The 22,840-nt window shown below is 34.9% G+C and overlaps 1 protein-coding gene across 1 annotated transcript; it reads right to left on the bottom strand.

Annotated features, from left to right (window-relative positions):
- Window positions 1–6,177: 6,177 nt before the first annotated feature.
- LOC136816058 (hypoxanthine-guanine phosphoribosyltransferase-like) lies at window positions 6,178–16,157 on the bottom strand. Its single transcript, XM_067072489.1, has 12 exons — window positions 16,096–16,157; window positions 14,024–14,064; window positions 13,671–13,777; window positions 11,745–11,878; window positions 11,372–11,421; window positions 10,361–10,423; window positions 10,171–10,188; window positions 9,677–9,759; window positions 8,509–8,558; window positions 8,220–8,269; window positions 7,318–7,347; window positions 6,178–6,378 (listed from the first exon to the last, which is right to left on the bottom strand). The coding sequence occupies exons 2-12, from the start codon at window positions 14,048–14,050 to the stop codon at window positions 6,310–6,312; spliced, it is 681 nt and encodes a 226-aa protein (XP_066928590.1). The 5' UTR covers window positions 14,051–14,064; window positions 16,096–16,157; the 3' UTR covers window positions 6,178–6,309.
- Window positions 16,158–22,840: the final 6,683 nt, after the last annotated feature.

Genomic DNA, 22,840 nt, shown 5'->3' with positions numbered 1-22,840 from the left:
CTAAGTGCTTAAATTTATTTTTGGGGAAATCGGAGTTTGATTAAGTTTGATACAGCCCTGTGAATCCAGGTCGGCATTCGGCAATGCCGACTTGAAAGCCGACGTAACTTAAGCTTAAGTCGGCTTTTATTTGCCGACGCAATTTACACTCGAGGTCGGCGTGCCGACAAAAGAAATGTTTTGGGTCGGCTTTGCCGACCTAAAGAGGAAAAATATTATTTGCTAGGTTAATCTAAATGTGTTATCATTTGATAACACATGATAATCGAGCCTCATTCCATTCTCTTTTAAAACATAAAACTTAATAACACAATTATAGAGCAGCTGAATTTGTTAGTTCGTTAATTTTCTTCCTATTTTGTCTTTGCCGACCTAAACAAGCTACTTAGGACGGCTTTGCCGACCTACAATGACCTCTAGGTCGGCAAAATTTTGCCACCCTACGGCCGGTTTTGGTCGGTACTTAAGTGCCGATATCATTTTGTTTGAATTCACAGGGCTGTTGATAAGTTTAAAACAAAGGTCTAGCTATACTGACATTATGGAAATTAGTTTGACAAATTTACAACAAAGGTCTAGCTATATTGACATTACATATAATAATCCCAAAAATATTTGATGTATATATAATCTACAAAAATACATGCGGGCGGGAAAGATTCAGCTGTTTTTTAAAAAAGTGCCAGGAAGACAATTTACTTGTACAGGGCAGGTAGGATATTTGCCGGAGCAATTGAGAAAAACCAGGAATTGGCTGTTTGATTGACACTGATTACGTTTGGCAATCGAATCGCAATTATTCGATCGCGTTTGATTATGTACAATTGGTTTGATTGCAATTTTTGTTTGAAGTTGTTTGATTGACACCGTCTGAAACCAGCCTACAGCTATGTCGAGTTTAAAGGAAGGGTGACAATAATAGACAAATCTACAATAATTACTTTTGGTGTATTTGTGTAACGCCCAATTTCATTATGCCAGGTTTAAGCACATCCACCTCCTGCTCTCTGCCTCTCCCTCTCAACTGCCATATAACAACATAGAGTTCAAATCAAATAGAATATAAAGCTTTTTTGAGCAACTTTTAGGCGTGAGATGACCAAATTCCCAAGGGCTTTCGGGAAGGGGCTTCCACCAACCCCTGTACCCCCAACAGCCAGGGTGAAGGCTTCTTCATAAAAGCAAAAGACATATATCTATTTTTCAAACATGGCACGCGGGAATAGTGTCAGGACCTGCAGATGACCTGGTAGGGTTGGGTATGGGTGTGGTTTGGGTGTGGTTACATATCAGATTGGCTAGGAATTGGAGGGTTGGAGCTGCTGCTAAGAAAAAAACACTCTTTTGTGATTTTCTCTTAATATAGTCTGGTCTGAATGAATCCATGGCGCAGTGGATAAGGCATTTGGTTTCCGCCAAACGGTGGTATAGTATATACTTTGGATTTGGTGGGTTCGAATCCCACCGGTGGCGATCTTTCGGTAAGTCATCATTCACAGTCAATTAGAAAACATAGAAAATAACTCACATAGAACTAGGGATGTTAGAAAAACTACAAACAAAAGAGACTGGAAAGTATACGAAAAATATAAGTCCAGATATGTCTTTTGTCTTTTTATGAAGAAGCCACCACCAACAGCCAGGGCTCAGCCCTAGACAGACTCGTTTGAGGGCTTAAATCACCCCTCAAAACCCTCCGTGCAATTCCCGCAAGCAGAAATTTTTTCGGCTTGACCTCAGTTTAAACAAATAACAATTTGGCGTGGACTTTGCTTCATTTCCACCCTTGACTTCAGTGGACAGGTGAATGGGCCATTCCAGTTTTTATTCGTTACCCCCCAATGGATGACATGGAATTTCCGTAGCAAATTGCTCTGGAATTTCCGTAACAAATTTACAAAATACCTATCAAAACCGTGGAATTCCGTTACTGTAACCTAAAAAAATCATGGAATTCCAATACTTTAATGCAAAATAAAGTAAAATTCATGGAATTCCGATACTTTCTCTTTAAATTTTGCCTGGAATTCCGTGCCAAAATTTATTTCAGAAATTGATGTCATCCATTAGGGGGTAATTTTTTTTCTTCTGGAATGGCCCAAGGGGGGGGTTTCAGGGGTCTTAAATACCGTCATACCGACAAAATTTTGGGTCAAATACCGTAATACCGTCGGTGAAGGAAGCCTAATACCGATACCGATATTATTTTTATGTTTTTTTTCGAACCTTTTCAGTTATCAAATCTATTGTGTAGTAACAAATTAGAAACTGTACAAACAAGTCTTATACTTTATAAGGCCCCCAGTCAAACCTCAATTCAGGTATCCACGCACAAATTTTTTCCAATTCACGTATTCACGCGCGAAAAAAACCATTTTCACTTTCACGCACCAATTTTGCTTTTACATCTTTGGTTAGAGATTGTGACCTTATTGGGCTAAATTTAACTTTTTTTTTATGGTCTCTTTTAAACAGATTGACCTATTCTTATACCAAACATTTTCGCCAATATATAAAGTTTTTTGCTAGTTTTGTGACCTTATTCTCGCGTTTCGTCGACTTTATAAGGCCTCTTTTACAGCTATTTGAGCTTTCATAAAGTTACTTGCTTGTTACGGGAGGCAAATGCAAAATTAAGCCTTTCCCCCAATAATTTCTTCCTAGCAGACCCGTAAGATGTCTTTTATATTGAGAATTACTTTAAAATCGAGGTCTGGGCCAATCATGGTGTGAGAAGCCGTAGACTTCAATACAGGCTTCATAGAGGTGGTGCTGTGGTGCAAATAGAGGAGGCGAATTCTAAAGTTAAACCCCCCTATCGGAGGAATGAAAATTAATGGAACACAAGAACGCGAGCGAAGGGAGCGCGAAAATTTTTCGACAATTTTCGCTCTCCTTTGTTATTGAAAAACGGCCTTAATACGCTATTGTTAGCCAAGTGAAGTATGCCTTGTTTGGTCACACAATTTTTGAATTTATTTAACACTGACCATTTGTTGGCAAAAATATGGTACGGCGAGCGCCGTACCTGCCGTACCCGGTGCGGCGTTCCAAGAGTCTCGCCCAAGAAAAAATTTAAAATTTAGAATGTCTAGATTGCCTGAAAACGCATCATGCGAGATCATGTGCATCATGATGTGAATTATTTTTTAATCGTTCGATGCTGCACAAGATGTTTTTAGAACTACCTACTTTTACTAATCATTGAAGGATTAAATACCGCCTTTACTGTCTCTAAGTTACTGCAGTATCAGTGTATTGTATTGTAGTAGCAATATAAGTGAATACAGAGAGACGACCATATCATTTAGTGCTGACGGAGAAAATTTTATCTAGACTCTTTCGTTGGATGCAGTATTTTCATCACAAAAGTTGTCATTAAAAAATGCGCCCGCAGAAAAATAACGAAAATATTTGTCTAGATATCGTAAAGTTTGGCTTATCATCCAAGATTGTGCGAACGAAGCGAGCAAGAAAATTTTACTGGTTAAAATAGCGGAATAGACTTATCTTTTTTGAAATTTTTTCTGCATGAAACTCATGAAGGAACTAAAAGGAAAATAGTTATATACCGAAATACCGTTTTTTATTGATAAAAATATCGAAATACCGACAAAAAAACAGGCAATTTACCGATACCGGTAGAAAATGCAATACCGTAATCCCGTCGTTTTTTTCTTGTAATACCGATTTACCGGGGGTAAAAAGACCCAATACCGTCATACCGTAAAAGTGGCTTCCGCTTGGAAACAGTACACGCCTGTCGATAAGTCAGTACAGGATACAGCAGGTCTGTAAAATATTGAAAACAAAAAATTGTGTTCAACACTTCATCTCAGAATGAAAAGTTTATTTTTTAGTCACTAGTTTTTAAACCATAAAAGGATTATTGTTAATAAATAAATTTATGTTTTTGAGTATTTGGATATTTTTTTCAAGAAAATTTTATGCATTTTTTTGAAACACTAAAATGTCAAAAATGTATATTTACTGGGTCTGTAATTTACAATTCTATTGCTCCACAATCTGATCTATGAATGAAACGCCCGTGGCACGCCCGATAGAATAAAATGGCGGGAAAAGAGAGACGGTGTGGTCAACCGGTGGGGGGGGGGCACTAGTAAATGACCTACCATACGTGCAGTCCTTCAGGGTATATTTTTGAAACTTCCCAAAGTACATTGTAAGGGTCGAACGAAATCAGCATAATGAGAGAAATCGCACTCTAAAGGTGTAAAATTTCGAGAATCTGACCATATTTTGCCTGAAAATGATAAATAGGTTTCAAGAAAAAAATACACCGTAGCGTAAGGCTCTAACTAAAGTCAAAGGGTCGATTTTTCGATCGAATTAGCTCAAATTTTACAAGATTTTCTCTGTACTGTATGGTCGTTTTTGCACATTGGTAGTTTCCGCAGTCATAACGGCAACTGTAACTGCAACCGCAAAATGAAAACATCAAATTCACACCTTTGAGCTGTCAAAACAGAGTAAACCCCAATTAACCGTTTTCTCTTCTCGTGCACCATAATATGGAAAGCTAGAGCTCGAGAAAATTAAAATTTTATCTTGATTTTACTCGATTTCTGACAGTTTTACAAGAATCAATTTAATATCATTGCGTTAAGAATTTCTTTTGCTATACATTGGTAAAAAAATTACTCCTTATTCTTAAAAATTGAACAAGAAATCGGCGGAAAAGGAAAAACAAATTTTCATTTTTATCGTCAAATCATGTAGAAACCGTCCAATCTGTATGGCGAGCCGTCTTTTCTGGACTTTCATTTAATGACCTAATCAACGCTTTTACAATAGAATTTTCAATAGAAGTGATCGTTGAACTTTGAGTAATCAGAAAAGCTGTATTCCATCTCTTTACATTCCTCTGGTCATGCAACGACTTAATGAAATAGATAGCCCGGTATCCTATTGAAATGATCCGCGTAAGAATGATAAAAAATTTAATGATTTTTTGCATCATTAAAATGTCATTCCGCGTGCAAAAGCATTTTTTTAAGAGCGTCGGATAATAATGGTTGATATTGATCACATGACCTAAATTTTGTGAATATGTTCTTAATTTCAAGTCAAACTTTTAGGCTTAAAAATTAGTAAACATTGTTAAAATTATAACATTTGTATTTGGATAGTGTTTGTGTTTTCTATCTTAAGAACGCACCATGAAAGCACGTTTATTTTCTTAGTTAGAGGCTTTCAAAAATATTTATGTTCTTAAAGAAAATGCGCTGAAAAGCGCAACAGTGTTGTCGAAAAATATTGAAAAATATCTTGTGAGAAAGATGATTAAAAATGCGATCTGACGTAAGCTAAAAATATCGAAAATTATGTTTATGGTCAGTAGAAATAATTGATTTTACACCATTTAAAGATGCTTGTAAAAAGTCTAATTTCTTTGTAATATGACTTACGCGGACGGCGGAAAGACGGCAAGATGAAAGAATACAAATTGAATAGAAAACAAAAGATTTCTAAGAGCCATTGTATGAAGTTCTTGGTCTACACGTTTTTTTTTTATAAGGAACCTTAACTTTGCTCTGAGCCTGGAGTTCCTTATTTTTACAGAGAATTTCAGTCTCAAAGTTCCTTATCGAGTTCCTTACTACATAGGAAATTTTGAACTTTTTGCCCCTTGAAAGATCAAAATTTGGTCAAATTAGTCCCAATAAGGTACATTATTTTCAAATCCACTTATTCTCAGCCTGAGCAGTTCCTTAACAATTCCTTATTTTTTGAACCATTTTCAGCCTCGAGTTCCTTATAAACGTGTTCCTTATAAAAAAAAAACGTGTATCTATTTTATTAAGTCGTTGCTCGGATGAAACTCAACGGGGATTGATATTCCTATGTTTTTTATGGCTGGGGATTTGAATCCATTGCTTTCAAGTCAGAACATTCAGTGGGATGGAAAAATAACATAATATTTTGCAGTGAGGATTTGATTATTTCATTATTTTCCAAGCCTGCAATGCTGTTGGTTCATCGTGCGTGAGAAGTGCGTATTGGACCCATGGCTAAAAAGGTATTATATGCCTCCTTCTTCATTTACTTTACAAAAAAGTTTTGTCAAAAATTTAATTCGGCCCTTTTGTTTCTTAACATGAAAACTTTCTATATATATAATATCTTTATTCCGATAAAATTTTTAAAGTTAAAAAATTATATCTAATCATTCATTTGTGATCAGGTACCAAAGAGCTCATTCCTGACGCGCCTTTTCTCTATTTTCATCTGTATGCTCTCTGCTCTCTCTAGTTTGTATGTGTCTTTACTCTGATTTCTAAAGTGTGGTTATCCTTCTTGAGATGTTTTAGAAGTATCATACTTCTGTCTGCCATGTGCATTCAAAACAATGACATGCTATAATAAAGAAAAAAAGATAATTATAACTACTAACTATTACCATTCTTCGAATTGGAAATCGTCGTGTCAGCGGATAAATAGAGACTTTCCGCAGTCACAACGAGAACGGCAACGACAACGGCAAAACTTGTGATATAACATATAGGTGTGAAAAAATAGAGAAGTTGCCGTTGTGGCTCATTTTTGATTCTGCAATTATTTTTCACAACAACAACGTCTATCATTTTTTTAAAGTAGCGAAAATCTCGAAGCTTTTCTTTTTCAATGCAAACTAAAAATACTGTAATGGTCAGAATTATTTTGTAATGTTATTAGTAACGAGATAAACAAACTGAACAAATTAAAAATCAGGATTTAAAAAATTCAATACTTAAAACTTACACTTCTAGCCCAAGGAAAAAAGCTAAAAAATGATAAGAAGTTTAAAGATTCTGAAATATAATTTTCAAAATTTTTTTACTTTTTGCTTGATGTTGATTTTTATGTTAGAAATCTCACGTTGTCTGACAACGCCAAAATGAGTGATTTGCCGTCGGGCACGAGAAGAGAAAACGACTAATTGGGGTTTACTCAGAGTTTTGACAAGTTTTGACAGCTCAAAGGTATGAATTTAATGTTTTCACGTTCTCGTTGTCGTACTAGTTGTGATTGCGGAAAGTGCCTAATATTCGGCTAAATTCGGGCAGACTTGAAAATCAACTTTTACTTTGAATTTTACTTTTTTTGGAAATCTTCTGTTCAAAAGCAAAATAATTATTTGACTCTCAAAAATTTCGTTATCTCCTTTGACGCCTTTGCAGTGCACATGTATGACCTTTCTTGTTGACCCTTATCAGAGAAGCCCACATTGTCGGTCACTTTTTGCCCAGTGAGTGCACCCCCGGCGTCAACTTAGATTCTTGGTTCCAAACTATATAAGGTATATAAAGATCTTACATTGAGATCTCTGAAGTATTCGTTGTAATCCTAAGATAGAATAAAATCAAAGTCATTTAAGCAACAAACTGCTCTTTTACCCAGTCCCTCAGTTCCGCTTTTTGATGATTCTGATAGCGTTCACGGAAGGATTGCTATCAGTATCACGTCCATCAGTTAAATAAAAATGGAAACAACTGGCTCTGGGTACGAGATTGCTTTAGCAAGAGTATCAGAAACAACATGGAAATCCAAAATGTTTCATTAATCAAAAGTGTTTCAGTAATTAGACAGTGTTCCAAGATTCTGAGTAAACATGTGGTTTGAGGCAATTATTTTAAACCGTTCTTTGCCTTTCCTACAGTAAAGTTTTTTCAAATATCTAGTTTTGGAGAATAGAAAAGAGCGGAACAGGGTTTATATATATAAATATAAATCTTCATAATTTTGTCCCATTCGATAAAATGGATTTTTCAAAAAAAAAAACCGACTCATTAGGTCATGCGCGAAGGAGGGGGAGATTTTTTATCGATTGAGACAAAATTATTCCACAATATTTCAATGATTCAAAGCTCCGGTAAGAGTAAAGTGTCCTTCTTTTTTTGGTCCATTGTCTTTGGGTTAGAATCTTTATTTAAAATCTTTATTTAAAGGGACATAAGTACTTTCGAAATTTATAAATAAACCGTATGCAGCGGGATAGAAAATGAAAACAAATGTCACGTCAATATAAAAAATAAAAACAAATATGACTGATTTGGATTGTTTCAATTGTTTTACAAGTTTGTTTTGGACACGTGATTTTAATATTTCTCTTTAATGACACGTGGTTCGCGCAATGTTTACATTTCACTTCTTTTATGTCCCTTTAAAATATTTAAAAGTAAATGATCATAGTTTTCGCAAAAAATATCGAAACTTACAAATCCACCATAGCCGGTGATCCAAGTATCAGGAATATCAAACCCTAAGTCTAAACAAAATACAAAGGTTGATCAAAAAGACTATTTTTATGTGAAGATTCTTCTTATAGTTAAGCCAATTAAGAAGAAGATATGACTTCTTATAATTTTCTAGGGCAAAATTTTCGTACTGTGATTTATATTCGTTTTAGAACCTTTCAGCAGCCAGATAGGAAACTCGAATATCAGGGTAAAAGGTATACATAGTGTCCATTAGAAATGTCACCATTGTTAAGCATGGTATACTTACAGTCAGGTCGGTATCCAGTTGTATTCTTCTTATTACGTTTCAAAACCAGACTAAAGAAATCAATAAGGAATTCGGCTAAAGCTGATTTAACATGGTTAGACCAATACAGACTCAAATCATCAAATCAAAACCTCGAAGGGGTTAGAAAGGAATCTTAAATCATTAAGCAAAACAAATTGAAGGCTTAAGATCCGTGCCATAAAACAAAAGAAAGTCCGAAAAGATTCATTCTGACATCAAAAATCTTGAAGTAACAGACGAAGTGATCTCAAGTAAAATATACCCAGCCGGCACACAACGTCAAAACAACGTCCATTTGACATTCACAACGTCAAAATAACGTTATTTGAACGTTAAAACAACGTTGTGTGCCAGCTGGGATGCTATATTTCGTATTCTATCAGATTTTTTATCAGATTATATCAGTATTCTAAGATTTGTGCCGTGTTTATAAAGATGGACTGAATCGGATCCTTTATTTTCGGAATCTGGCGCTAGGTCATACTTTCAATCTAGTGTTTGTGTTTTGGATGGGAAATAAGTGGCTTTCCAATCAAAGAGTTTCAAATCTAGCCCCTTCGTTCGGATCTGAAATCAACGGCTTAAATGCTCGTCAATGTAACGCGTTCTTAATATTCTGATATCAACATGCATTTTCTCATATTCTAGAAATTCAAGATTCAGGCTATTCTCAATTTGTTCTTAGAGGTTAAAATTTTAGTATCGTGTTCTAATGTACCTGTGTCACAGACCCGCTTGAACCCCAGTCCCACCGGAAAATGTGGCCAACATTTCAGCCGCACTGGAAAATTGACTTTAATTGATTACAACCCCTTCAAAATTCAATTTTAGAACCATCCCCACTGGATTTTTTAAGCTTGGAAAAGATGATTGGGATTTCGGAATAAATTTTTATCCCCGCTGTGGGAAAACGTTTCAACAGGGCTATGAGACAGGAGTGTTAATGTAAAATTGGTACTCATAAAAGAAATTACTACTACAATTCATATAAAAAACTCTCAACTTTGGTAAAGACGATTTGGTAAAGCTTTCATTACGAGTCTTTTTTAAAATTTTGACACTTATTGCTTTTAGTGTTCGTTCAATTGTATACAATCTTCAATGAGCAATGTTTGTTGATAACAAGCTCGAAAATGTCTTATCTTACCATATTGTTTTCAACGATTTAGGTTTTTCATCCGATAATTTTGCCAACAGTAACTTCATGGTTCTGCCAGAGTCTATGCAATCCTAGTATACGTAAGAAGAAGTTTTTTGACACACATGTATTACTAATGAATAAAGATTTGTCTATTTTTAATATACGGCTACTAGGAGAGCTGAATATATACTGTGGCTTTACATCTTAATTTGAGTTTTGGACTTTTGGTGAGCGAGAAATAAACCATAGCCAAAATATAAGTTATAGACCCAGTGGAAGCTCTCCCCCCAACAAAAAATTAGTCAAAAATGACCAAGCTGAGAAAATTGACATTCATATTCAGTTGTTTCATTCTATCTTGACTGGCTTAAAGATTCTCACTGGTCATAGAGAAAGGGATGTTTAAAACTATCTCACTTTTCACCTAACTTCTAGGTGATAACCTAAAATGGAAATGTTTGGTAGCTTTTGATTTGATGTGGTGAAAAACATCAACTAACCTCGACAACCAATACATTCTAAGAGATAAGAAATATAATTTTTGATTTAATAGGAGCATATAAGAAGGGCAGTTTTGTTTTGGAGTTTGTTACAGTTTAGAGATTTCAAAGAGCTAAAAAAGATTCCACCCCCATTAAAATCAGCTTAGGCAGACCTCCACTCATACGTGAATAACTCAAGTTTCCCAACCTTGTTTAGTAAATCTAGAGCTGGTCCATGAGTTGAAAGTTGTATTTCTCCTTGTTGATTGTTCTATAGAAAAGCAAAGTAAAATGAAAATAGTTTTACTCTTATTTTTTTGAAATTTTGATAAACAGGGGGGACCTAATTGCCGGGAGGGTTGGAGATTGTACTTCTGAAAGGCCAAAAATAAGGTAAATATATGTTAAAATAAGGCGACTTCTTCTTGCTAACTGAAAATATTCTTAAAAATTAATAAACGGGGGGTCCTAATAAGGTCGGGGGGGGGGGGTTGGAGAATTTTCGAAACATTAACAAGCGGGGGGGGGCGTTTATTTGGCACCTAAGAGTAAGCTTCTGATTTGACACCTCTGTCTGAGACAGATGCGATCGCAGTCGCAACCCCGATGAAACTCTTTCCCACTGGGGCTGATAATTTCTAAATCATTTCCAACTCAAATAGTCAAGTATGGGATGATAGTGGAGTACACAACAATTTCTCTTGAATTTCAAATGGTAAATTTTCTAGTGAGGCTGAAATTGGAAATATAATATTTTCTCTAACGGGGGCGAAATTTTAGCCAAATTTTCCAGTGTAGTCCCTGCGGGTCTGTAGAACGGGGTGTGGTTTGTAATCAATGTACAAGTTATAGGATAATCATTACTTCAACTGCAAAATGTAGTCACTAGCAGAACGGATGATCTACTATGGAGTAGCGTGGTGGGTCGACCAAATTTGGGCCAAACTGGGGAGGTGATTTTAAGTTGGGATTTTGGCGCCCTCTATTCAAAGTAAATATTTCTGTAAAAATCACGGTAGCAAAGCGAGCACGAAGATTATTGAGTATTTTCTTTTTGGCTGAAAAACTGCGTATTCTAATCTAAGGTGTAAAAAAGCAAAGGCGCATCCTTTCACCCTTTGTCTTTCTGCGCCCCTCCCCTGACCCCCCCCCTGCTACCTCGCTATTGACTATGAAATTACTGAAATGGAAAGACTCAAAAAATGAATTATCAACTTACGGAATAACTCTTTGCTCTTATAAAATCGATATTCATCTGGACAGTTTTCTCTAAATGGATAAAGAAACAAGATCAATCTCACACCTAGAGCCACTTGTATCACTTAAGCGCTATCAAATCATAAAAACGCAAACTAGGGGACTGGATTCGAGTTTGAATCAAGGAGTTATTTATTTTTATCGTTCTTTGCTGTTTTTTTTCCAAAACCGTAAAAAACTATAATAGTACAAGCATTGGACGAAGGCAAGAAACAGCTCTGCTCTGATATAACGGTGCTTGCTATTTTCAGTCATATAACTGTAAATAGATGAGATGGCTACTGGCAACATTCCAAAAACAACATGGGGCTGTAATAAACTAAAGGACAACAAACCTGCACTTGTATTCAACCTTTCCACGGTGGCCATAATGTCTTGACAAAATCGAAATCCACCCTTTAAGACACATAATAAAGTGACAGATTGCCCACCATAATCTTCAATGATCATTTGAGCAAGACGTTCGATTCTATGGTTTGAAGCAATATTATTGATACAGTCATAGCGAGTTTATGAATCTACTCTTTGTATTTATGTATGCATGTGTATGTAATAGTTTATTTCATGTTGACGAAAAGGTAGCAACAAAGGCTACTTTACAATTTAAAAATAAGCTAATGTTTTTTTGGCAACCCATCGTCGCTACTACTGAGGCTACAATCGGTGACGAAATACTTGGCAAAAAAAGGAAACCCACCGGGGTGTTTTGAAACCACAATCGATTTGCAAGTGCTCTAAAGTAGGTTCGAAGGGTAGAATTTTAACTCTGAGTTTTAACGCTAGACTTAAAACTTACTACCTTAGGATCTGAGGATCCAAAAGTTCAAAAATGGTCCAGTAGGGCTTGAAATATAGCCTAGAAACTAATAAATCCCTCCCAGATCGAAATAATCGTTGAAATCAAGTTGAAGGCCCGAAATTGACATTCTCGCTCGAAATTCAATTTTCGAAAAATGGTAAATTAGCCAAAAGTGCCAATATGTTATGGCACTGATTGTAGATATTGACAGCTTTTGATTGGCAAAGTTTTTGTTAGCTTTTATTAAGCGAAGATTATTTGTTCTGGGACGTCCTCTCTCACGCCAAATGAAATCACCATCACATTCAAAGTTCCATTTCTTAGCTTTTTCGCACATCTCTTTGATTTTTCTTCTTTCATTGATGATGAAATCATCGGTGATGTTTAGATGATATTCAAGCAAGCCACTTCAACTTGTTTAGGTTGCCCTTGATTCTTTCTTTTTCTTCTTCACTTTGTAAAGTCACCTTTATCGGATGCGTTTTCCTCGGCCCATTTTCGGCATTCAAACCAAATACGATGTTGATGCGTTGGTTTGATATCTTTGAGTAGATCCTCAATCTTCTTTGTGTCCTTTTCTTGATCTTCTTCTTTCGTTTCTTCAATTTGTTCAGGGAGTCCATGATGTTTCTTTTTCTTGATTCGATATCTCTTTTTTCTCTCCTTGTGTACTTTGGTTTCAGCGTAGGTTATACGTGATGACTCTTTCATAAAATCTTTTGTCTGTTGTACATCTCTTCTTTTATCGTTTCCTTGTTTTGGCTTCAAAGTGGGTCATCTTTTCTGTTATGATTTTTTCGATGTCATTGTTGATGACTTTGCGGTTTTTGGTCAGTTCTTTTTTTAGTTTTTTTGTTTTCGTCGTCTTTCTTAACAATCTCCTTTTGCAATATATGGTACGTGTTTTCTCTGATTTTACTTTTTAAGGATCTCCTTATTCGCACACAATTGTGACATACATATTGATTATTATTATTTTAAGTGTTAGCGAAGATTTGCAGTTGGTAAAGATAAAAACTCCCTTTAAAGAACAGAGGAGCGACTGAAACAACCCTAAGTCTTAACCCGCCAGATCTACGGTTAAAGTGCTGTTTAATCTGCTTCGTTTTCAGCCAGGGTCTAGACAAATCAAAAAAGAACCGTCTCAGCTGCAGGAAACACAGCATACATATTACTCACTCATCCTAACAGTATCATGCGCCGAGAGCATTGAAAAATGCTACTCACTGCAAACTCATAATAGCCACCCCGCCCAGCAGTCATTACGAAGGCTTGATTTGGGATATTTTCTTCCGTGAAGATCGCATGGTTTTTAAAATTTTGTGATAAGTGCGCATAGCGTGATTTTCATTGAAAATCTTTGAGCCTGAAATAGTAATTGTGTGTCGAGTGGTGCCAACTACGAACCCGTTATAACTTTTGTATTTAAAAAAATAAAAATTTTTTTTTGAAAAAGCCATACCTGTCCAAAAGCAAACCATGTGGTATCAAAACGTAATCGATGCTATCTCTGTAATGTTTTGGAATAACGAAAAGGTCCGGATCATATCTCTGGTGTTCATCAGGAATCTAAAAGTACGTACAATCATGAAAATATTAAAAACTGTGTTTCTTACTGCCATATATGTCGGGAGCTCGTTTGGACTTCTGCTGCTAAAATATCCACCCAATAAAAGTTTTTTTTGTTGTCAGTGCGAATAACGTTTTCATAATAGAAATTGACTTAGATTGCGATTTTGTGATCGTTGAAAAGGTAATCGTGAATGTCCCCTAGGCGAATGTTATGTTACAGTACTTTAAAAGAAAAACACTCACATAGATACAGTTACTTTTACTCATCATGCCTCTTTCTCCGACTGCAGAATAAAATGCCATATATCGTGCTTAAAAATCTCATTCAAAATGTAATGGAATTATTAATTACTTACTTTCGAAAAAGATTACCAGTACACGTTTTTTTTATAACAACAGTGTACTTTAGATGAGGTACAAGTATTCTTAAGAAATTGCCAAAATATAGGGTGAAATCTTCTTAACGTATTCTTATTTGTTTAGACGGGACTTTTATATAAACATGATGACGAGTGCTCAATTTGACAGTTTGGGACTTTTGAGTGCACATTTGGAGATAAAAATATATTTCAGCCTCAAAGTTTCAATCTAAGTCGTCGCGAACAAAAGAAGCATTTTTTTCTCCTAACCAAATACAAAATGACTATATTCTTATCAAATTTTGTGAAGCTTACCCTAGAGAGTTTTTAGAAAGAGTATTTTGCTGAAAATGTTTCTCAAGATTTTCCCATGCAGCTGTGGCGGTTGCGGCGGATATTCTTACGATTTGGCCAATTTCACATAGATATTCTTAAAGACGATATTCTTATGAAAAAGCGTGTATTAGACAGTTAACAATTTATTTAGCCATCTGAAATGATTAGATACTTTAGATCATAGAGGTAATAAAAATATAGATGGAGATACCACTTCTACTATTCTATTCTATTGTATTGTATCATTGATAGCAAACTGTTGCTTTGTTGCTTTGGGAGAAAGCCATTAATTTATTTTGCTTTCACTTATGGGATGGAATACTTAAAAGTCGAAGAGAATTTGAATAAAATCATGCAACATTTTTAATCTATTCATTGTGTGATGATAGTTTTGTTGATAAAACATAAGAAAACCTTGCAAGAATAAGCACAGAACATCGAATTTGAATTGTTCGCTGTTCAGGGAATCCTCGGCAAATTTTATTAATTTCTACATATTTACTAATGTCAATCTTTCAACTATATTTTACCAAAAGTTTACCTCTCGAGAGTTTCCCGATAAAATGAAAAACTTCTTTTAAAACTATAATGGGGGGGGGGGGGGCATAGGGGGTTTGTGATTTCCGAAATACCGAATAATTTTGCCAAAATTTCCGAAATTCTGTAAAAAAATACTTGCAATTCCGATACCAATTTTTTTGGGTATTTTTCCTCGTTTTGACTAATTTTTCATCAATTTTGATTTTTCATGTATGAATTACGAAAAAGGGGGATAAAAACTTTATAATACCAAAATTTCGAAGCAAAAACTCATGGATTTCCAATACCGAAACAATTTCAGAATTCCGAAATACCGAAGGAATTTTACCTGAATTCCAAAACTCCGAAGAAAAACGAGTCGATTTCCGCAATTCCAAAAACCAAACGCCCCCCCACTATGATGAAATTGTTACTCGAAAAAAAATTACATTTTACTCAATAGCTTTACTTTAGTTCTTAAACCTTAAGAAAACTTATTTTGGCGAGAACTAATTTTGGCGAAATTGGCGAGCGAACTCAAAATTCGCCAAATTTAGTTCTCACCAAAATTAATTTTTTAGGTCATTCGCCAAATTAAGTTCTCGCCAAAATTTAAAAAAAATCGTTGATTCGCCAAAATAAGTTCTCGCCAAAATAAGTTCTCGCCAAAATTAAATTTTTTGGTATTTTGCGTAAATGACTTCTTAATTTCACAAAAAAAGCTTCAAATAAGGCAAAATAGAACAGACTTACGTTGCCATTCGCCAAAATAAGTTCTCGCCAAAATTAGAAGAAATCCTGGTTCGCCAAAATTAGTTCTCGCCAAAAATCTAACGCCGCCCCTTTCCATATCCAAGGATTTTAAATGTTTCTGTTGAGAAATATATTTATCAACAGAAGAGCTACCACTCGTTGCAAACTTCCTGTAATCGATCTTCTTAACAGACCTGTAAAGAACCATTTTTCAAAAAGGAAAGACTTCTTGAAACTTGAAATATTCGATAAAAAAAGTTAAGGCACAGTACTAATTAGTATTAGTATTAGTATATTTATAAATGTGAATGGATAGTTGATGATAATTTCAATAATAACATTTTGTACCTTCTAGTCATTTCAGGGAAAATTGCTCCTTCTCGCCATCATGGAGTATTATTTTTGTTGTTAATATTTCCCGCTTTATGGGGGAAATGTTTTTAAAATCGGCTTTTTAGGGAGGTTCGATGTAAACTTTTGAAAGCGGTCGCGCGATCTGAAAGCGTGTGATAATAGAATGAATAAGTGTCAGTAGCTAGTCTTTCCAAAGCTTTGGCGTATGCTATTTTATTACTATTGAGATAAAAACAATATTAAGGATATGGAAAACTGTCGAAGTTTATCTCCCTAGTATTCTTGAAGTGAGAGACACATTTTAATTGTCAAACTAATTACCCAGTAAGCTTTGCGTTCACGTTTGGTTTTTATGCTCTGTGTTGCTCTAGATTGAAAGAGTTGGTTGAAAGTGTCGTCCAGAGTCCAGTTTCCCCTTCAGATAACTTTTTATAGTGAATCTGAGGTTTGTGTATGCAATATTTTATCATATTTTTTGTTTTTTTCTTTTCTACGTGCCAGACTGAGCAGGTGTGTAATAGAGCATTTACTCCAAGAGTGAGTAATAATTGCTTGATCACCGATATAAAAGTTCAGTGCAAAAATATACTTTATCCACTTGAGTGGATTGAAATACATTCTTGACAAAGAGGTCGATACAAAGATTTTCCACTTGAGTGGATTGAAATATATTTTTGATTGACAAAGAAGTCAATTTGAAAACCCTCTACAGTTAGGAACATTTGGCGAGTTCCTGTACGCGGCCGCAATCAGAAAAAACCTAACGTCACTCAATAAAAAATGGCGTTCGTGTCTTTTCGCACTTTTTTTAGCCTAGACGATGTAGCAAACATAGTAAAGTATAAGCACACTGTGCTTTTAGTTGGCTGACAATTTCTTTTGCGTCAGAAAAACTTTTTCAAACTTTCGGCGATGATTGATCAAACTGTTACAATGAAAATTATCCAGCGCATTTTTATCTTCTTATCTTCTTCATCTTTAATGAAGCACTCGAAGTTTACTGAAAGTAAGCACATAAAATATTCTTATAATTAATGATATTCATTTAAACACGCTTTGTTATGCGCTGTGGTGGAGTGCGTGACGTAACTCGCGCGGCAACTAACTGACCTTCTGTTGGAAGATCATATTGGGCGTTTTGGCGTTACCACCCTCGACGCAGCAAGCGCCTTTGTCTTTCCGCAACTCTTTCCACCATTTTAAATGGCCTTAACAATAGATCCAAAAGGGCGCCATAATCTTGGAAGATAATTTGTTTTGGTCTCCGGCTTTGGGAAGTAGCGTTGTTTTTGGTTGTTTTCGATGGAAAATGTTAAGAAACTTAAGTTTACAAGAGTCATTTAGTTTTTGCTGGCTTATAGAATGGCAGGATCCTGGATGGTTTCCCTAACTGCTCTACACTTGTGGATTTGGATTTTTAAACTATTTTTCGACAAAGTCAAGAGATTTTTGTTTTGAAAAATATTATATATATACTTTGTACAATTCTAGTCAAGGTTTAAAAACAATAATTCCTAGCTTTTTTGGATTTAATTACTTTTTTTCCATCCATCCTTGATTTAACAACTTTTCTACACACTTGACTTGTGCTTGTGATTGGAATAGGGTAGATTTAAGACGAATAATTCGGACAACATGAGGTTTGAAAAAACAATCCAAGGTAACTTCAATCAAGCCAATGAAATATTTGGACATACTGTCGGTAAGCAGTGTGCTGCAATTACAGTTTTTTTGGTATGCTGGACAAATATTCGCAAAATTAATATCTGGAAAGATTATGATCTAGACTATATCTTACACAAGGGTGACAAAGTAGTATTTAAAGATACTGGCATAAATAGACCATTGTATATCAATGAATTGCCTGCACAAATTATGATTGAAAACTGTCGTTTTGATATTACTATATGTAGAACAGAACAATACTCTCGACTCTTCTGTATTAGTCTCATTGACATCCTCTCGTCCTCTTTGTAAAAGCGTCGTTTTAAAGCCTATACTTGCAAAATAGTCCTTTCAAACCTAGACTTCGTCAATTCTGATTTTGAGAACCTTACCGTAGGATCACATAAGATTCTGATTCCTGCTTTAATATTCCACTTGCCACTTGAAAACAGATGATAGTTAGTTCCAACTAGTTGAAAACAATGAAACAAGTTGGCCGATTATAAAAATAATCAAAACATTACTTCTTTTTTGCGTTTTATGATTTGCAAGCTTGGATTAATTCACTTTTTTCTGCTGGTATGCCCGGGAAAACTAGCGGAATGATCCTGGAAAAGTGCCAGTAATGCTAGGGCGAGAATCGGAATCTTATGTGATCCTAAGGTAATCCTGGAAATGGATATCTGAAATTTATCTACGTTCATTATTACGTTTTTTGAGACTTTAGCGTTCTATTTGTTCTTGTACATCTATAATATTGTATGACCTTTCTTGCTTTGAAACACATTTTGTGGAAGTAGAGAGTGATGATTTTGAATAATATTAAAGATAATGTTTACTTTGTAATTTCATAACTCTCGTCGTCAATTCTTTTGATCGGTTTTCCAGGTATTGAGGTTTAATGTTTATGCAATGCTGTAGTTTTTTAGCCTGGAAATGTTGATATCACGTTATACTTTACGAAAAACGCGAAAAACGTGTATAAAGAGTTGGTTTTTAACATAGAATCTGACAGGGTAGGTTTTTCAGGGTAGAATCTGACAGGGTATATGTTTTTCACAGTAGAATCTGATAGGGTAGGTTTTTCCTCGAATTTTTCTTCTGACAGGGTCTATTTTTCATCAAATTTCATTTCTGACAGGATCGACTTTTGAAACTCCAGCGGCCCGTCCCCGTCGGTTGTCAAGGTCAGTGCCCCCCCCCCGGGTTTATATTCATCTAAATGTTGATTTGTTTGTTTCTTTAGATCTGTAACTAAAACAAAAATTCCATGGCTGTCATCAGTATTGTCCTTTATAATTCAACCATCATGAGTCTTTTGACACAGGACGATCGGGAGAGTCGGAAGAGTGGAATCTAGTGAGGTTATTTGTGAAAATTGGTCAGCTTTGGTCCATCAAACCGGATACAATAGGGCTGGCCTACTTTGTAGTTGGTAGACCAGTGCTAATAAGGATGACAGAGGACGAAATAGACATTCCGGACAATGAGGAATGGCCAAGTTTGTATGTAGTCTTATAGTCTTGTAGGTTTCATCTTGAAGGAGCAAAATAAACCGGAGGAGATAATGGTGGAAGATAACATCAATTGAATGAAAGATTGGATAGTGACCCTAGAGAAGGAAGTGGAAAAATTGAATAAGCTGAATGATGAGGTGACTGAGCTAAAGTCTAAAATCATGAAACCCGAGAATCTATCCAAGCACAAGTTTCGACAACTTTGTCCGGCAAATACAGCACAACGCTGTTGCAATCAACCTGAGACTTTTAAAAGTGTAAAGCTCCTTGTTGAACGGAATGTGAATGTGTGTCAATTTGTTGTTTTTTCTATTTTGTTCTGCCCTATATTTCAGCTATTCTGTGGCACTGTTTTGGCCAATGTAACTTGCCCAGCTTTGAGAATAGACCAGTATTTAGCTTCCTTGACTTGCCTTTCTCAATCATATACTTTGCTTCTGCTGTTCTTAATTTGTATTTTCATATTCTAAGCGTATATAGATTTTAATATATTTTCATGGATACTACTTCATATTTTAAACTGTATAATAACTTAAAAAAGAAACTCTTCAGTTTTTCCTGCTCTTTTGTATTTGATGTTCTATGAATTTATGAGGATTTAAATATATTTTCATAGTACTTTATATTTTATACTGTAAATAGCTCAAAGAAACTCTTCATTGCAAACATTATGTAGGCTTGTCTTTAAAAAAAAGCCGAGGTAAGTTATGGCATGTCTCAAAAACATGAAAATTTTGACACATGCCATAAGTCACCTGGGACACCAATATACAATACAATACCTTAGGGAACTAAATTCCCCCCTTTTTATAATTTTGTTTTACTAATATTTTTATTTCGACCGCAAAAATTAGATGCAAAAAGCACTAAAAGATTTCGACGTTACTTCTCAAACACAGCTTGATTTAGGCCAATTCTCTACTAAAACTCAGCAATTTACTTATGTAGTATAATTAAGCTCTGAATGTCGATTTAGACTGGAATGGCTTTTAGAATAAAAGTCAATTTAAATATCTGCAGGCTACGACACTATCTTCCCCCAGTAATGAAAATAGGGGGTAATTTCCTGCGACGAACGAAATACACTTGTGAAAATACGCAACATGATTTGTCAAAACTGAGGTTCGGAATTCTCGAGTTATGGCGTCATCACTAGCATTTTCCATCCGTCGTGGCGATTTTCATCAAAATATTTAACCTCGCTATTCATGATATTCATGACGTAATCTTTTTCACGGAAGCACCCGAGATAACCCGGAACTAGTGGCAAAATAACAAAATACTTTTGCCACTAGACCGTATTATTTCGTGTGCTTCCGTGTAAAAGATTACATCATGAATTGAGAAGAATTAACGGAAATCTCCATTCCAGTCTTTATGAACGGACTATGGATTTCAAAGTTCAAAATCAAGTGTGAAAATGTTAAAAATTCATTGGGGCATAAATTTTTTTAAAAGGCATCAAAAATATATTTGCCAGGACAGTTAACTGGCTATCGAAGAAAAAATAGTTACTTTGATATTATTTTTCTTTCTTTTGATATTAATATTCAATGTTTATAATCCGTATTTACATCCAAATTTATTAAACCTTCTCTGTGCTGCTTCCTTTTTCATTTATTATTTAGACAAAAAAGAAATTTTTATATGAAAACTGAATTGAACTTTAATATCGCGCCGCACCTAAAGTAAATTCACAAAAATTTAATAAAGCGCCAATTGAGAAAATTTGAGTTAAATCATTAAAATAAATACCATATTATTAAAGTTAAAATAAATGCTGAAAAATGTATCCAATCCAAAAGTTAATTTGTGCTTAAAGAATTTGGGCTACTGTTGGGTATCTAGGGGGTATGCCCCACGTGGCAAGATTTCAATACGATAACATGCTATAGTTTAGTATATATGAATGATGTAGATAAAATGATCTCCAGTACACCTTGGGGCCACCGCAACCAAAAAAGCGCTGCGAATTCTTCAATCTTGAATTAATTGCAGATATTTGATATGGAGAGGTGGTCTAAAAGATAAACGAAGCTAAATTTTCACATTCATTAATTTAAGATATTTTACCTACGACCCGGTCGATGGGAAGTAAAATTGGCAGAGAGACCAGCTAGTATCATGATACACAATATTTATAAAGGCAAGAAACATGGATGATAGCCAAAAGTCCGTCATCCGGATATAAGTCCGTGAACATGTCTAGATCATCTATCGCGGACGGTTCCGTGTATGTTACCACAAGGAAACTAATTTAACAAAGTATCGCTCGAGAAATTTGATGTAAACCACCTTTATACGTGCAACGCTCGCGCCTATCACCGCGTGCGTGTGCGAAGAAAACAAATTCTTATCAGGGTGTATTTGTAAAATACTCTCTTTTCTATAGTATATTTATTCGATAACTTTATTTACAGTGATTGATAGAGTTAAGGAATAAGAAGAAGTAAGGACAAGAATTTTTGTTTCATCGTTAGAAAATAATTTCAATTACAATTTTAAAAGCTGTTGTTGGGAAATATTTTGTCGCATATTTGCGAATCTTGTTTTTTATATGATAAATCCTAGAAAAAATATGAAGATAATATCAAAAAAATGAAAATCAAGAAAAATATTTTTTGTTTTACTAAGACTATTTCTATAGACAATATTTTTCGAAAAGATAATAATTTTTCCATGAACTTGTCCACGAAATTTTCAAAAAGGTTAATGGTGGATTGAACGTTGAACATAATGATCAAGAATAAAGACCCTTGAAAAGCTAATTATAATCTCCGCACCCCTTACATGGACTTTTTCTGGAAAATTTCATTCCGTTGATTACATTATTATCATGTAACAGTAGTAATGGGTTGGGTACACATAAAAATATGTTGAGAATTTAGATTTTCATATTTTTGAAATACAAAAAAACTTAAGATATGTGTCGAAGGCGTTACAATCTAAAATTAAATTTAAATAGAAATATGTCATCAATAATATATAGAGAAATATATTATGAAAATAATTGTAAAGTAAACAGAAAGCAAATTTTACAAATGAAAAATTGATCAAAAAATAATTTAAGACAATAATTATGTAAAAAATTTTTATTAAATATAAGGGAGAGGTCGATAGACCTGTGAAATATGAATGAATAAATTATTATAATTGACATTGATAATTGACAAACATTTATGGATTGCCTTAATGTCGACAAAACAATATTTCGAAAAGTACATTAGGTCGACTTCTGCGTTAGGTCGACAAAAAACGTGTCGACCTAACGTTTGACGCTGATTTAAGAGTTATATTTAAATCCAGGATCGGTGGCAGGGGTTTTAAAGCAAGCAAAACTACCAAGTAGCCGCTAACAGCGCTCGGTCGGCCCCGGGGCCGTCGGCACCAGCCTAAAATCTTAGCTCAGTATTTAGCGTAAATATTTCGTTAGGTCGACACGATATTTAAAAAAAGCTATTAGGTCGACACGGTGTATATTCTTCAAAAGTAGCTCCAAAAAGACAGCATAATTAAGCTTTAAACGATTGCTCATTGGTCAACTCTACCATTTTTGC

The sequence above is a fragment of the Clytia hemisphaerica genome, unplaced genomic scaffold (genome assembly GCF_902728285.1).
Source record: "Clytia hemisphaerica strain Z4C2 unplaced genomic scaffold, Clytia hemisphaerica genome assembly, whole genome shotgun sequence".
NCBI classification, from domain to species: Eukaryota; Metazoa; Cnidaria; class Hydrozoa; order Leptothecata; family Clytiidae; genus Clytia; species Clytia hemisphaerica.
The sequence above is the reverse complement of the archived record's forward strand: the minus strand, read 5'-3'. Positions and strand labels throughout refer to the sequence as shown.

Excerpts from the sequence above, each read along its gene's own strand:
- LOC136816058 (XM_067072489.1), bottom strand. The coding sequence starts at position 14,050 with ATGATGAGTAAAAGTAACTGTATCTAT. Across the intron at positions 11,422-11,744 it reads AAGGTTGAATACAAGTGCAG|AGAAAACTGTCCAGATGAAT; the intron begins GTTTGTTGTCCT and ends TTATCCATTTAG. Across the intron at positions 6,379-7,317 it reads AATACTTCAGAGATCTCAAT|CATGTCATTGTTTTGAATGC; the intron begins GTAAGATCTTTA and ends TCTTTATTATAG.